General features: G+C 39.4%; 1 protein-coding gene and 3 pseudogenes across 1 annotated transcript; all 4 read right to left on the bottom strand.

Moving 5' to 3' along the window:
* Nucleotides 1–2,904: 2,904 nt before the first annotated feature.
* LOC113177534 (tripartite motif-containing protein 12A-like) lies at nt 2,905–8,955 on the bottom strand. Its single transcript, XM_026382077.2, has 3 exons — nt 8,536–8,955; nt 7,873–7,968; nt 2,905–3,165 (listed from the first exon to the last, which is right to left on the bottom strand). The coding sequence occupies exons 1-3, from the start codon at nt 8,953–8,955 to the stop codon at nt 2,905–2,907; spliced, it is 777 nt and encodes a 258-aa protein (XP_026237862.2).
* LOC144254681 (ATP-dependent RNA helicase DHX15 pseudogene) lies at nt 3,959–6,573 on the bottom strand (annotated as a pseudogene).
* Nucleotides 5,189–5,886, bottom strand: LOC144254444 (COP9 signalosome complex subunit 5 pseudogene; annotated as a pseudogene).
* LOC113178510 (U6 spliceosomal RNA) lies at nt 5,895–5,947 on the bottom strand (annotated as a pseudogene).
* Nucleotides 8,956–16,464: the final 7,509 nt, after the last annotated feature.

Raw genomic sequence — 16,464 nt, 5'->3', positions numbered from 1 at the left:
ATCACACTGAGTTTAAAATCTATAACAAAGCTATGCTAATCAAGACACAAAACAATGGCAGTGAAAACAGATACACTTGTCAATGGAATACAATAGGGAACTCAGAGGTAGGGGGAGAATGTATTTATGGTCAGTTGATTTTGAATACACTGTGTACCAAGAGTACACAGAAGGTCCAGGCACAGTGGCTTTGCCCATTATACCAGTGACTTGGAAGGCTGATCAGATGTACAAGCCAGCCTGGACAACTTTGCAAAATCCTGTCTCAAAATAAATAAAATAAAATAAAATAAAATAAAATAAAAAGGGCTAGGGATGTACCTAAGTGCTAGAGTGCCTCTTGGGTCAACCAATAGTGCTGGGGATAGGATTGATAGGTAGAAGAGAAAGGACTGTCTCTTGAATAAATTGCATTGGAGCAACAGGATAGCCACATAAAGAAGAATAGAATTTGAGAATGTATCACACCATATACAAAAAACTTCAAAGGGGCTAAAAAATTTTAACATACCACATGGAAATGTAAAACTATTTGAAGAAAACACAGTGCAAAACTCTATGACATTGGTCTGAGTAATGACTTTTTGACTGAATCCCAAATCCTGGCATCAAAAACAAAATTAGACAAATGGGATTACATCAAACTAAAAAGCTTCTGCACAGAAAAGGAAATAACCAAACGAAAAGGCAGACTACAGATTTGGAGAAAACATCTTCAAACCATATACTAGATAAGGGCTTAATATCCAAAATATATACAGAACATGTATATATACATATAACTGAATAGTAGAAAAACAAATGTCCAATTTAAACACCGGCAAAGGACTTGAACAGACACTTCTCAAAAGAAGACAAACAAACTGCAAATATATAAAAAAATGCTCAAAATCACTAATCATCAAGGAAACACAACTTAAAACTACACTGAGAGATCCCACTTCACACTTGGTAAGAAGACTATAATCACAAAGAAAAAGCAAGCATTGGCAAGGACACAGAGAAAAGGAAACCTTGGCACAATGTTGGGGGGAATATAAATGAGCACAGCTATGATGACAGATAATATGGAGGCTCCTCAAAAATTTAAAAATGTATAGCCATCCAACAACTGGGACTATATTCCAAGGATATGAATAAGTATGTCCCTGAGATATCTCTCATGTTTACTAAAGTACTATTCACAATAGGCAAGATTTGGAATTGACCTAAGCACCCATCAAAGGATGAAAGGATAAAGACAATGGATAAACACAACACACACACACACACACACATACACACACACATACACACACACACAAGAATACTATTTGGCCTTAAAAAAGAAAGAAATCTTGTCATTTGCAGCAACATGGATGAACCTGGAGGAGTTTACATTAAATGAAACAAATCAGGCGCACACACACACACACACACACACACACACAAAATGCTGTCTGAATTCACTTAAATATGAGGAATAGTCAAAAATTGATCTCATACAAGTGGATAATTAGAATGAGGATAGTCAAGGGCTGAAGGACAGGAAGAACTGGGTGCATATTGGTCAAAAGACATAAGTATGTGATAAATATACACATTTTGTGCCAATGAAAATAATATGCAACCAACCTAGATGCCCTTCAGTAGATGAATGGATAAAAAATGTGGCATATATACACAATGGCATATTTCTCAGCAATAAAAGAGAAAAAAATCATGACATTTGCAGGTAAACAGATGGAGCTGGAGAAGATAATGCTAAGTGAAGTTAGCCAATCCCCCCCAAAACAAATGCTGAATGTTTTCTCTGATATAAGGAGACTTATTGATAGTTGGGTAGGGAGGGGGAGCATGGGAGAAATAGATGAACTCTACATAGGGGAAAGGGGTGGGAGGGGAAGGGAGTGAGCAGGGGATTAGCAATGATGGTGGAATGTGATAGACATCATTATTAAAAGTACATGTATGAAGACACAAATTGGTGTGAATATACTTTATATACAACCAAAGATATGAAAATTTGTGCTGTATATGGGTAATATAACTTGTAAAGCATTCCACTGTCATTTATTTTAAAAAAAATTAATAAAAATATGTGGATGTTAATTCACAATAAGTAGGGGGCACTAGAGAAGAATAGAGTTACCTTAAATTAGGTAGAGGGAAGTGAGAGGGAGGGGAGGGGATGGAAAGTGGGGAGAGGAAGGATATTAGAACAAACAGACATTATTACTTTATTTATACATCCTGTCTATGTATGATATATCAAAGTGCATAAATGCATTCTACTGTCATGTATAACTAATTAAAACAAATAAAAAATTAAAAATTAAAAGCAATCAAGTCAACACATAGAAACCTAGACATTAAAAGGATTAAAAAGAATTCTTATGATTAATTAGAACTAGGTATTTGAGAATCAGATAAAATTAACACATATCTAGAGGACACAAATGACCAAAAACAGACTCAGGAAGTATAAATCAGACACCAATAACAAAGTTAAAAATTTATATCCCTCCAAAAAGGACAGAATGGACTGATATGGCTTCATGGGTGAATTTTACTGAATATTTAATTAAGAAATAATATTAGTCTTCCCATTTTTTTTTCCAGGAAGTAAAGAAAGGGGAAAGTCTCAACTCATTCTATGAGGAAAATGATAAAAACATCTCTTGTAACCAGAAGCCATTTGTTTGTCAGCAACAAAGCTAAGAAAAAGATGCTTAAAAAAGCCTTTAATACTGAATTGCAGAAAACAGGGGACTACCAAATATCACTGGTTATAGTGGATCTTTCCTCCAAGGTTTAATTTCCGAACTGCGATTGATAAAAATAATAAAAATGGGATTTTTTTTCTTGCTATTTATACATTTAATTATTCCATAAGCTTCATAATTGATTTGGGAATGAGGCACTTCAGGGCCCAAAAGAAGTTGAAAGTCTTACCTTCAGCATCTCAACTGTTGACCCTTCCAACCGACGTTCCAGATCTGAGATAACATCTTTCACCAACTGGCTCTGCTGGATCAGCTCACTTTCAGACTCTGTCAGGCGGTTCATAATAACTTCCTCCTCGTTCTTCAGTTTTTGAATCTCCTGCTCCTCCTCAGAGTTCAGGATGTCTCTCAGTTTTCCAAACTCTACCTGGACATTTTCTACCTCACTCTGTATTTTGCTCTTTGGGAATGAGAGAGAGAAAGAGAGAGAGAGAGGGTCACTCAGTCTATCAGGTGGAACTGGGAACAGAAACCACAAGAAGAACTATTTTACCTGGTGAGTTCTCACAGGGTAGTCTTGGAACCAAGGGAGAGATTCTGATCTTTCTCTTTCCCTTCCTTCATGACATTCCAAAACAATGACCTGAAGTCAGCATTGTCCAGACTCAACCTGAGCTGCAGTGGGATACCTGGGTGTGCCTCAGCTTTCACACAGCTATCCAGGACACCCATACCTGCTCTTAATTTCACTTCCTCCTCCTCCTCCTCCTCCTCCTCCTCACCCTCCTCCTCCTCCTCCTTCTTTTTTATTTTAGTTTTTTTTTTAGTATAATAGTCTTTATTGAAGTCACTGCCTCTGTACTGAGACAGAAGATTGTGTCTACAAAGCACAAGTTGTAACATTTCACAACTTCTAAAAGCAATATCAACAATTACAATGATCATGCAGGCCATGGTTGATAATCACATTTTGGAAGCATTTTTAAATATTTCAAAAGAAATGCTTATAACACTCTTATATAGAGAAGCACTTTCAATAAACTACAAAACATTGATCAACATTACCAGTATGAGCCACAGTATCAACACAAAGGGGAGGCATAAATGTTTAATTTATTAAGAAAGAGATATTTATTATAAAGAAAAATTAAAAAGCTTTCAAATAAAGGCCATTATTAAACCAACATGAAGAGCACAACTTGAACTTTTGAATTTATTCATCTTTTAAAGCTCTCCTCTGAATAACTTCAATTCTAAGCATGGAATTTACTACTGTGAGTATTCTTGGATTGAAGTTTGGCAATAATGCGGTCGGTCCAACTGTCTCTTTGCTTCACACTGTGGGAAACTGCTCATGTCATAAAATTCAGGGGCAATTTCCACCAGCCATTCTGGCTTGATATCTCTACGTGTCCAAATGTAATTCGTTGTTGTTAGAAGAAACTCATTATAAAGCACCCATTCAGCCTTGTGGTCAAGAACTCTAGAGGGGTGCAACTGAACCACCTAGTTACCTTTCACAGTTAAGTAACGTCCCGTTCCTTCTAAATGTGCCACCTGCATAAAATATCAAGTAACTAAAGCTTTTCTTATGTTAATAGTCCCTGCTTGTAAAGTCAGTACTTCTATGAGACAAATTAAATCTGTCCATAATTCAAGATAGCTGCTGGCATACATTGTCTGTGGATATCAGGGACTGGTAGTTGATGAAGTTCCATATCACCACTGAATGGACCCATGATTTTGTTTAAAATCATGACATTCAGCAGAGTCAGATCATCTCCATCTATGTGGGCAAATCTCATCTTGGTCTCATCTGCAGCTTTCTTGGCCTCCATGGGGCGAACAAAACACTGTGGAACTGACAACATATGAGCAGAATGTGTTGAATGAGCTGAGTGGGTTGAATGTGCTGAATGGGAAGCTTTCAAAGGTGGTAGGTGGGACCTCATTAGAACAGTTGTAGTTGCAACTTGCAATAACCATTTTAGCACGCAGTGGATCTAGAGGAAATTCTGCCATCATGGATCCCAATTCAGTCAAATCTGCATCATCATTTAAAGCATCCAGATAATGCAAAATTTCTAGGGCTCCCATCAGAGTTTCAGGAGCTGGTGGATCCATAAAATCAAAATGCACCAATTCATCAGAAACAAGTTTCTTCAACTGTAACACCACTGATGCTAAATTAGAATGCACAATCTTAGGATAGGTGTTATCCTGCATTTCTGTTTTATAAGTTTTCTCTGTGTAAAGCCTGAAGCATTTCCCAGGTCTGGTATGTTCAGCTCGACCAGCTCTTTGTTGAGCTGAAACTGCTCTAATAGCTGTCACCAAAAGAGTGACATTGATGTCAGTGATGTCCTGCAAATGTTAGTTGACACAACCACCTTCTTCCAATTACTCCATTTTATTTTTGGGGAGGTGGAGGGTGCTGCTGCTGAGTGGAAGTGTAGCAAACAGTGCAATGGTTTCTTTTTCTTTTCATTTTATAGAGTTTTATTACAGGATGTTAATATTCAGGACATTTCAGAGCACCTTATACTTCTAATCAGATTTTTGGTAACTGGTTTTAAAAGTATTACTTGAGTATTTTTCCGCATACCAGTTTTCGGGCAAAAGTACTATCAGTGACTGTTTAAGAGATGTTAATTTGATTAAACAGTTTATCCTTAATAACCTGAGACATCAATTCATGGATGGCTTCTATGGTGGTTTTACAGCTGTCTCTTGTAGCTTTGGCAAGTTTGTCTTCTGACTTTCGATCACGTGTTTCTAAACCCAACATGAAACTCCCTAGGCCCAGCTGAGCTTCTGACTGCTCTAACTTTTCAGACAAATCAAACACCTGACCAGTGGTATAGTCTGCATTAGTAAGCAAGATAGAGGAACTCAGTGTATTCACCCAGTATTTATTCCACAAAAGCTCAAGTAATTTGCGATCCAAAGAGGATTTGAAATATGAGACTTCTAAGGCATAGTATTGTTTGCAATGTACACCAAAGTCTTCTATTTTGTTGAGTGGAATAGTCTGGTATTCAGAAGGTCCTTCATCAGGAGGTTTGTAGCCCTTTGGGTATGTCCTAAAGGCTCCAAGATTCACTTTTCCTGCAGATATTGTTCTTGTTGGATCAATCACCATTGCTATGAATGGTTCTTGGAACTGCTGGTTAAGCATCTGTGTACTAAATGCTAATCTTCTCTGTATCGTTCCAATTTTAGTATATGTGCTGCCGAAGCACATTAATGGTTTTAATGTCATCAACTTCAGAACCCATATTATCAATCTCACACTTTATTCTTTTATAGGCTTCATCAATTTCTTCTTGACTGGTTAAGAAATGTAGAATACCTCTGTCTTCCTCTTCCCACATATGTATCTGGATCATTGTTTGAATTGCTGCTTCAAGATAATCTGTCTCTAGTTCTGGAGAACTGAAGCTCTCATCAGGATGTGCAGTAAGGAATGTTTAGTAGAGGACAGTGATCAAAGTAAATCTGGAATTTTCCTGCATCCAGAGTAGCACTCAGAATGTATAACCTTTAAATCTGACCTATGTCTTACAAGTTGCTTGAGAGCATCCATGAGAACATCTGTAGCCTCATCAAGGATTATTGCACCATAATGATCCAGGAGAGGATTGTTTATGGCTTTTTGAAGTAACATCTCATCAGTCATATACTTAAGTATAGTTTTTGCACTATTGCAGTCTTCAAATCAAATGGAATAACCAACTTCCTGGCCCAACATCACATCCATTTCATCAGCAACTCTCTGAGTCACACTCATTGCAGCCACTCTCCTGGGCTGGGTACAGGCAACTCCTCTGTTGGGTCCTGGTGAAGATTGCACATACTCACATACCATTGTGGTAGTTGATAACGATTGAAAGAGGGATCAAAAACCCTCAAAATTTAGTATAAATAATAGAGCAAATGAACAGGGATTCAGCCAGCCAGAAAAAAGGATGCACCCATGCTGGAGAGCCTGATGAGCACCTGACATCCCATCACTTGTCATCATTTCCTGAGCCTCTGCGTGATCATCACGGCTCTCAAACTCTGCCGCCTGTCTGGACCTTGGTGAGAGCCACAACTTCTCCCAAGACCCTCTCCTCAACCAGTGGTCCACTCCACACCAGGAAAAGCCTGCCTTGATTCTGGGCCTGGTCACTGTGGTCTGAGTGAGTGTGCATCTGCTGGACTTAAAGCCTGAGGCTTAAGACTTTTGAACTTTTGCAGAGGAAATGTCTGTCATTAGTCTGTCATGATTAAGTGTGTTTTGCAGTGCTCAGAATTCATCTAGAATTGTTTGCTGTGTTGGGGCTGGGGATGTGGCTCAAGCGGTAGCGCGCTCGCCTGGCGTGCGTGCGGCCCGGGTTCGATCCTCAGCACCACATACCAACAAAGATGTTGTGTCCGCCGAGAACTAAAAAATAAATATTAAAAATTCTCTCTAGACTCTCTCTCTCTCTCTCTCTCTCAAAAATTTAAAAAAAATTGTTTGCTGTGAATTAATTATGTATATTGCAGTGCCTAGCACTAAGGATTGTCGTTTTATTGATTAAGAACCTATAGAGTGAAATTGTATTGATTAAGTTGATTTTGCCCCCTTGCAACACATGTTCTCTGTCTCAATCTCTTTTTCCATGGGTCCCCGAAGACTTCTGGTAATCATCCTCTGCAGGTCCAATTGTTGCCTCCTGAAGATCTCATTCTTGGAGAAAGCAGTTAGGAAGGAATTAAAAAGAAAAAAGCTTGTGGCTTTATTAGCACAGTGGAGGACAGATATTTACTCTTGGGGACACCCACCCTCTAGCTACAACCTCCTCATTCCACTCTTGAACTCCCTGCCAAAAGCTGAACACTGAAGACAGAACCATGACCCATTACCAAAAGTCTTCTTTCACTAGAATCAGTGTCTCAAAAAGCACACAGCAACAGAACATTAGCCAACCTCACTAGAGTGCCTCCCTATGAATCGCTCTCTCCAAACAGCTGTACTCCTTTGTACTGTGTAGCCCCCACCTGATAAGGCAAGGACAAGGAGGATGAATCAAATGCTTTTCAGCGTATGGACTGCCATGGAATAAAGAGGAAAGGTGCTACTTCCCAATGTCCTGCCCAGAATTCTAGCTCATTCCCTTAAAAAAAATTTTCCTCCTACCTCCCAGAAAGTTCTCTCAGTTTGGATGTCAACTTTCCACTTCTCAGCTTCTTCCTTGGCTATCACCAGGTTTTGCAACATTTCCTGAAACTTCTCCTGTGAGAAAAATATCACAACAGATTCAAGTGAGGAGCTTTCTTAGCACCTAGAGAGAGGATAAACCTGGAAGAAATCAGGTTGATCCCCGAAGAAACTAGAGCTTTCAGAAACTGTGTGAACAGATAATGGTAATCTATAAATTGGAAGAAATTCTGGGATAGAAGATATCTTCTCTAAGACTCTGGTAATAAAGTTACCAACCCCTCACTAACAGTAGTCTAAATATTTTTGCACTAGAAGAGGAACCTGATGTTGCAGCAAGGAAAGAACTTATATATCAACCCTTCTCATTCACTCTTCTGCTGAAAGGGGTCTTCAGAGCTTTTCTTGGATTCTCAATCTCCACCCATCTAGCATAAAGCGCAGTATTTTTATGCTCCCTTGTCCAAGAGTTTCTACTCCAGGCTTAGCAATTAAGTGAAGGTAAAAACACATCCTTTAAGCCTCAGAAGGTAGGCATAATGTGGAGACAAATCACAGGCAACAGATCAGTTCCAAGACACAATGTAATTAGAGAATAAAGAGGAGATATCGTCTCTGTCCTCCTTCCACCTGATCTCTTACCTGGTACTCCTGGGCAACCTCCTCCAAGAGGAATGTGGAGTGTCCACGGTGCTCCTGAGAATGCTCACAAAGCCAGCAAATGACCGTCTTGTCCTCCTTACAGAAGAGTAGGAGTTTCTCTCCATGGCGTGCACAGTGATACACCTTCTGCTCCTCCTCTGGGTTCAGCTTGATGCCCCTGAGCCTCTCCACTATGTTGGCCACATGCCGATTAGGCCGCAGGTTCTCAAACTGGTAACTGATTCTGCACACAGGGCAGCTGCTCTCCCCTTTTTGACTCACCATGGACTCATAGTTTGAAGTGATGCAGGCCTGGCAGAAGCTGTGGCCACAGTCGATGCTCAGTGGTTTTGTCGGGAGATCCAGGCAGATGGGGCAGGTCACCTCCTCCTTTACATTCCCCAGGATTGCTGAAGCCATAGCATCTATTTTCCTTCTCCTGTCTGTCCTGACTTCTGAGATTCCTCCTGCTCAGATTCCTACATGATTGGAAGATTAAAAGTGGGTAGAGTAAGAAAGGTTGAAATAGAATGGATACTGACTATGTAGAAATAATGTAATAGGTGTTCACTTGATGCTTCGACTATGTCCCTTATGGCTTTGAAATGTCCATTTTTTCCCTCCTCTTTTTCCCAATCTTCTTTTCCCGAAACTTCTCCTCTTTGATCTTCTTTTCCCTAACTGTCTTCTTCCTGATTTTGTTCCTGTTCTTCTCTGATACTCTTTTTCCTAAACTTCTCCTTCCTGATCTCTCCTTCCTAATCTCATTTTTTGTTGAAGTGGCACCCCCTTTTCTCCACAGAAAAGCCCTCTTCAGCATAGCTGATTTTAAGACTGTCAGCAAAAGAGTCTCTGTGAAAGAATCCATTGTAGATAAACTTCCTTTTTTCGTGTCGCCCTGTTTACTTGGCCACTGGCCGAGAAGATACCAGCACTCCAGGTGCTGGACACCCCTTACTAATTTTTCACAAATGTATCCAGTATAGTACTTTGAAGAAATGTGTAAGCAAGGCCTCTGGCCTTGAGTTGGGCTTCTCAGAGATGTCTACATTTTTAAGATAAGTTAGAAATGGGCCCATGGTAACAGCTGGCAGGGGGAGGAAAGAAAGGGGCGAAGAAGCTCTCCCCTTCTCAGGGGTTGTCCCGAACAGTGAAAAAAAAAAAAAAAGCTGCTTTTATGTGAACATTTGCAGACTGTGAACTTCTGAGCCCCTCCCCTTACATGATGGGTATAAAACTCTGAAACTCCCTGAACTCAGGGTTCAGGGATTAATTGATTACAGTAAAAGCTGTGCCCTCTGAACCTGGCTGCAGCCAAATAAAACTATTTCCTGCTGTCTTCGGTGCCTTGCCTCGTTTGTCCCTACAACACTGTGAATCACCTCAATAAAAGCTCCCTGTCCTGAGACAGGCAGAGTCACAGCCTTTGATACAGGGATCCCCTGTGTTTCTCCTTTGCTAGCAAAGCAATACTTCTTTTTCCTTTTTCTCAAGACTTTGTCTTGGTTATTTGATTGGGGTCAAGGACGAAGACTGAGTTTTCAGTTACGAATTTGGCAAGCCAGTCAGGAGCTGAGAGCAGTCCCCGCTCCAGCTTTCTTGGGCAGGCTCATCTCTCCAAGGAAGCCCACTTCCATGCTGAGGATACTAGTGAGTTTGTTGAGAGATGACTCTGCAGAAATTGGGAGCTGGTATAAGTTTGCTGCAGACCAAACCAGAGGGACTGTTCCTGTGAGTAAATGGAGGGCCCGAGGGACCATCCCAGCAGCTGCTGTAGCTTTTTTTGTTTCAGGGAACTCCCACCTTTTCCCCCCTGAACTGCACAGTTTCTCCAATAGTTTCTCTACTTTGAGAAAAAGGAAACTGAAATGAGGAATGTCAATCTTGGCCATTTGGTAAGCTCCCACAGTGTGCATGCTGACACACTTGATTCTACACATCTGTTTCCCTTTTGTGGGAACATCTGGTCCCTCTTCATGGGGACATCTGTGGAGCCATGATTAAGTGGGAGTTGGGAATTTGGGATTTTTTTTTTTCATATCTGGTCTATTTTAAAGGTTCCCATCTGTTGGCCATGGTTTTGGGTCTTCTCTCTGATTGTCTCTCTGTGTTTCTTTTTGTGCAATCTTGCAATTAGAATTGGCTTGTAAGAGGTAAAGTGAGTTAAAGGAAGGGTCACCTATAAGTCTGTCTAGGATAATGTTTTACTGTAACAATCTGTCTTTTAAATAGCTTTCTAGATTATTGTACAATCTTGCAGTTATAGTTGGCCTGTGAAAGGTAAAGTAAGTTGAAAAAATTTGTACATAGAGGTCTGGTCTATTTTAAAGGTTCCTGTCAGCCAGCCTTGGTTTCAGTGTTCCTCTCTCTCCTTCTTTTTTTTGTCTGATACTGGCCCTTTAAGATTTTACTGAAGTCTCTTGAGGAGAGATCTTGGCTGAATGAGCCACCTATAGCGATAAGCCTGTATAAGAAAAAGATAGTTTACTGTAACACAATCTGGCCTTGGAATGGTTTTTCTGGATTATTATACAAACTTGACTAATGTTGAAGTTGGTCTGTCAGGGATAAAGTATACGAAAGTGATTCTGTATGTACAGGCATTTATGCAGTTGCATAATAAGGAATCTGAACCATCAGGAACTAAGTTGAAGGTGCCAGAAGGCACTGCCTCTGGTGTGCAAAGATAGCAGGATACCAGAAGAAAGGGTTAAAAATATTTAGATCTTTTTGAAAAGCTGGCACTCCCAGCACTGTTTCTCAGCCTGGCCCTAGGCAGACACAGATGGTCTCACATGGGTCAAGGACACCAGTCTTAAACTGGGTGTGGTGTGTGTGTGTGTAAATCCCAGAAAAGCTACCTAGGCTGTAAAAAAGTGGGCTAAGAGAATTTGGCCTCTGTCAGGCCTTTCAGCTTCTTTTGTTCCTGGGCTGGTGTTGGAGGGTGTGAGCCACAAAGAATGTGGTAGTAGGTTCCAGCACTGTCAGCATATGACATGGGGATAGGAATAGTCTCCCCTTTTAAAAACTGACAAGAGAACTTATTTGCTCAGGGGATATTCATTCAATTCCTGCTTTAATAGTACCCAATTAAACTGAATACCTGGGGAGACTGGCAGAATAAAAAACTGTACCCAGGAAAGAAAAAGACAAAAACGAAGGCCCACCTGTGTTTTGTAGGCAGCCTCTGCAATGGGATCTTTAAGAAAGTCTGGGGGGCGGATGGAAAAGTCCTCCTCCATCATCAATATGCAGAATAAGAAAAAGGCCCCAAAGAAGCCTCTGGGTAAAATTGATAGTGGGGAACTCATTTAAAGTTGATGGCATTGTGATAATGGTAATGGAGATAGAGCAGGCTCAAAAATATTCCTTGCCCCAACCCTTTAAATACAAGCTGGGAGAAAAAAAGATTGAGGCACAGTTTTTGTACATTCTGGATTGCTCAATCCTCTCCTGGGATGAAATATATTATGCAAATTAAATGCACAGATAACATTTATAAGGCCTGTTCAGAATATGAATTTAAGAAAGGGTCCAAAACTAGAAAAGATAAAAGAAAGTTATAGGTATGGAAATATATTTTAGTATGGAAAGTGAAGGTAAAAGAAATGTTTCTGAATGAGAAAGTATTTTGTCTGGTAAAGTAATATTCTTGAGCTAAAGTCCAAGATGAAAGATGGCAAAACTAAGGATATAAAGAAGTTTTAAATGTTTAAGTAAGTTGCAGAAAGTTTGCAAAAGGTAAATCTCAAAAAGTTTGTGTTTGTAACTAATTGGCTATAATTAACACAGTCACTTAAAATTACTTGGATTTTACTGTACTGATATGAAACAAAGTCTGAAACACTGATTTGCTCTTATCTATGAATAATTTTCTTGTATTTGTTAGGCTTTATTACTTAGGGAATCTAAGTCTTAAAGGAATTAGGTTTGTACCTGTTTTAAAGTCTTAAATGATTACTTTGTAACTGGTTAAACAACTGTTATTTAGGTCATAACAATATTGTTGACACCCAAAATATACATAAATATATATAGATCTAGAATTATTGGTCGAAGTCTTGGCTAAATATTATGTAAAAGTTGATAAAATGAAAATTTGTGTGAGTTTACTGGCAAGATAACCAACAACTAGTCTCTTTTATATATTGTTTCTGACATAGAAGGGCCACACTGTCATTTGATCACCTGTCATATCTGTTTGCTTTGACTAAGCCAATTTCTGCTCATTAACCCTATTTCCTAAATTTATAAGAGATTTAAGGCGATTCTTTGATTTTTGTTAACTCATTCAGACTGTACATTCTGATTCTAAATTATACTTTAAAAGTTAAACTTAGTTCAATGTAAAGCTTCAGAGAGTACTTTGCCAAGTTGGTGTTCTCCAAACTAAAATTATGTGTCGCAAAAGTCTAGGGTGTGTATGGAAATAACAAATTTGGTTGATATTTATTCATGTATTGGATATTTTATAGCTGGATAAAATAAGCTCTTCACAACTAACACAAGACAACATCACACCAGAAACTTGAATCAAAGACAGGCTAAGAGAGCTTTTAACTTTCTATCTGTGGATAAAATGGCAGAATGCTTCCATGTTTTACAGTATCTCCTTTAAACAGATAACTTAAACAATAAAATATATATATATATATATATATAATTTTGTGTTACGCTTCACACTGGAATTGGAATTTAAATGTATTTTTAGAAGCTATTAAGGAAAGCATGATCTGTTTAAAGGAGGTGTTAAAATGGTCCAAAATAGGCTAGACTTCAGCTTATTTAAAGTTGTGTTCAAAAGATTGATTTTTGTTGTAAAGATTTCTGTGATCTTAAACAGGAAATATATAACTAAGTAAAGTTTCATGATTATAAAAGTCATTTTTCTTGGTCATAGTTATTACACAAATTGAATGTTTTTGCCCTGTTGGTTTTCTTATAAACTTTATAACTGTTGCTTATTAGTGTTTTACAGAGCTACTGTGAAAGAAAGAAATAGAAAAAGAAGGAAAGAAAGAAAGAAAGAAAGAAAGAAAGAAAGAAAGAAAGAAAGAAATCGATTCAACCTGGGTTAATTTAAGAAGCCATCACCTATAGGACAGCTATTATATAATGTTGACTTCCATTACTAATACAAACTCTAATTAAATGAAAGGGGTATCTGTAAAGCTATATATGTTGAAGTTATAAACTGTTACTCACTCTTTAAGACTGGTAAAACTGGTTTGCTTGATGCTTAAAAACGAAAAACTTGGAGACCAAAATCAAGGAAATAAAAGGGACAAGGAAAAGGCAGCCAACATTTTGACCCTTGCCCTCTAAGGTCAGCCAGGACCTGAAGAAGACTCTTCTCTTGGCCCTACAACTCTGGTGAGTCACCTGACCTTCTGATCAGGGAGAATGAGAGGGCCTCAGAGAACAGGAAGACAAGCAGTGCATATTCTGCAAAGAGGAGGGTCACTGAAGATGGAAATGTTCCTGATCCTTCTAAGGGAATCCATGTATGGTCAGGCAGACCCCAACCCATCCTGGCAAGTGACACCATTGGTAGAGAAAAGCTAAAGAAGCCAGGAGGCTTCATACATGTCTTCAAAAGTGATCTCTGAGGAAGTTCAGCTGACTCTTAAGAATAGACAGGAATGAGGTCTGTTTTGACCAACTTGGTCCTAAACACCTGGCAGGAGAGTATAGCCTAAAAAGCACAGTCCCAAGTGGACATTTAAAAGGAAAAACTAATTTAAAAAAAAAATATAATTCAAGATTTCACTTGTGTGAGCCCGATCAACAGTAAGTAAAGCTGGAGGCTGTAAAGGAAGGGTTCTTGTGTGAGAGTGCCTAATAATGCTAATCACAAGAGTTGCAAATTTGTCCTGAGTTAATTGGAGTCTGATTTCATAGACCTACAAATCTTCCTAACCTCTTACATTGAACTTGATCTGTTTTTCACTGATAAGATTATGAATTACTGTCCTCATGGTTTTTGGAGAGTGGCTGAAATACTAATTGTTTTGTGCTAATTGTTTACATAAAAAGTAATGCTTTGCTGTCTTTATTGTTGTCTTAGCATAATCCCTGCCCTATGTATGCCTTATCCAGTCACGTGCCATCTGCCACTGTGGACCTCTGGACTGCTCTAATGCTGAATGACCTTAATTATTTACACCCCATTTGATAAAGAAAGTTGGGTATTTCCCCCAACTTTACTCCCTTTCAGCAGGAAGTATATGAGATGCAATCATTCTACAAATAACACTGATGATGTATTAGCAACTAGATTAAAATTCAAAAACATAAAGATGAGTCCAAACACAATATAAAGAACTAGGGACTTAACAATCAAGTGAACAGTCATAGTAAATTAAGTCATAGTAAATTAGTCAGAAGGAGAAGACATGACCAATACTACTAGAGGGATGGGCAAGTTGCAGCAAGGCTAAATAAGGGGCAAACAGAAGATTATCCAAGAATTCCAAGGAGAAAATATACAGGTTTACAGAAGGCTAAAAACTATGAAGTTAATATGAGATGAAAAAGAAGACAAATGTATTAGGTAAAAGAAATTGCACTTATGAATAGCCTGCTCATGGATGATACAGCATCTTCAATGCTCTTGAAATTACTAGCCTGAGCTGGGTGTGGTGGCATGTGCCTGTAATCTCAGCAACTTGAGGGGGTGAAGCAGGAGAATTGCAAGTTTGAGTACAGCCTAAGCAACTTGGTGAGACCCTTTCTCATAATAAAAAAAACAAAAGGGCTGGAGATATGGCTTAGTACTTAAGCATACCTGTTTCAATTACCAGTAACTAAACAAACAAACAAACAAATAAAATTGCCAGAATGCCTGTTGTACAGTGAATAGTAGGGCTTTGGTATCACATTTGGTCTGCAGGAAACAGAAAATGTGACACTTCTCAATTTTATAACAATTAGACACTATTTTCTAACAATAAGAAGAAAATATTAGTTTTAAAAAATATCCCATGTGCCCCCAAATAGAGCTTTGCCTGAACCATGCAACGGTGCTTCCCTGGGGGCCAATCTGACAGTGTTCCCATCTCTCAGGGAAACAGAGCCCTGATTGAGCATGCCATCCTGCCCTTCAGACCAAACAGAAGGGGTTCCCCCCTTCCTCAGAACAAAATTTCCACTGTGGATTTGGGGCTGTCGAGGCACTCAGCCTCCCCAGGAGTGGAGTCAGTCTGTGCCATACCATCTCTGAGGCTTGAGCTGCCGTGGCTCCCCATCTTCTCGGGGCATGGTGTTATCATTGCACTGTTTCTGCCCTGCAGGGCCTGAGCCACAGCTGTGGCCCACCATTCCTAGGTCATTACTGCTGCTGCACCATGGCCCTCAGAGCCTGGGGTTCCCCAGAATTATACTATCTTGATTCATATTTGTGCTGCTACAAAGGAATATATGAGACTATGTAATTTTTTAACAAAAAACACACATTCTTTTAGAATTCTGAGGGCTGGAAAATCCAAGGTTAGAGTTGTATGTCTGTTGAAGCCTTCTTGGGTGTCACCATCTTATGGCAAAAAGAAGTAAAGAGCATGCATGAAAGAGACAGAAGTGGGAAGGAGGCTAAACTCATCAGCACCTCACTCCCATGCTAACCCTCTCCTGCAATAACAGCATAAATCCATTAATGAGGACAGAGGCTTCATGACCTCATCATATTTTAGAGGCCCCATCTGTCAACAGTGTTGCTTTGGGGATTAAGTTTACAACATATCAATTTTAGCATAGACTCAAGTGTTCCCTCTGTTGCCCCATTACACCCCAAGTCAAAGCCATAGCTACATACCCTCTGCCTGGGCCTCAGCTGCTGGGGTACAACTCAGGGTTTCAGACAGGGTTGTGAGCGTGATCTGTATCTACCAGTGCCTTGGTTAATGAACTCATGCACCAGAACTTCCCAGGTGC

This window comes from Urocitellus parryii, chromosome 4, assembly GCF_045843805.1.
Source record: "Urocitellus parryii isolate mUroPar1 chromosome 4, mUroPar1.hap1, whole genome shotgun sequence".
Taxonomy (NCBI): domain Eukaryota; kingdom Metazoa; phylum Chordata; class Mammalia; order Rodentia; family Sciuridae; genus Urocitellus; species Urocitellus parryii.
This window is presented reverse-complemented; position numbering and strand designations above follow the sequence as displayed.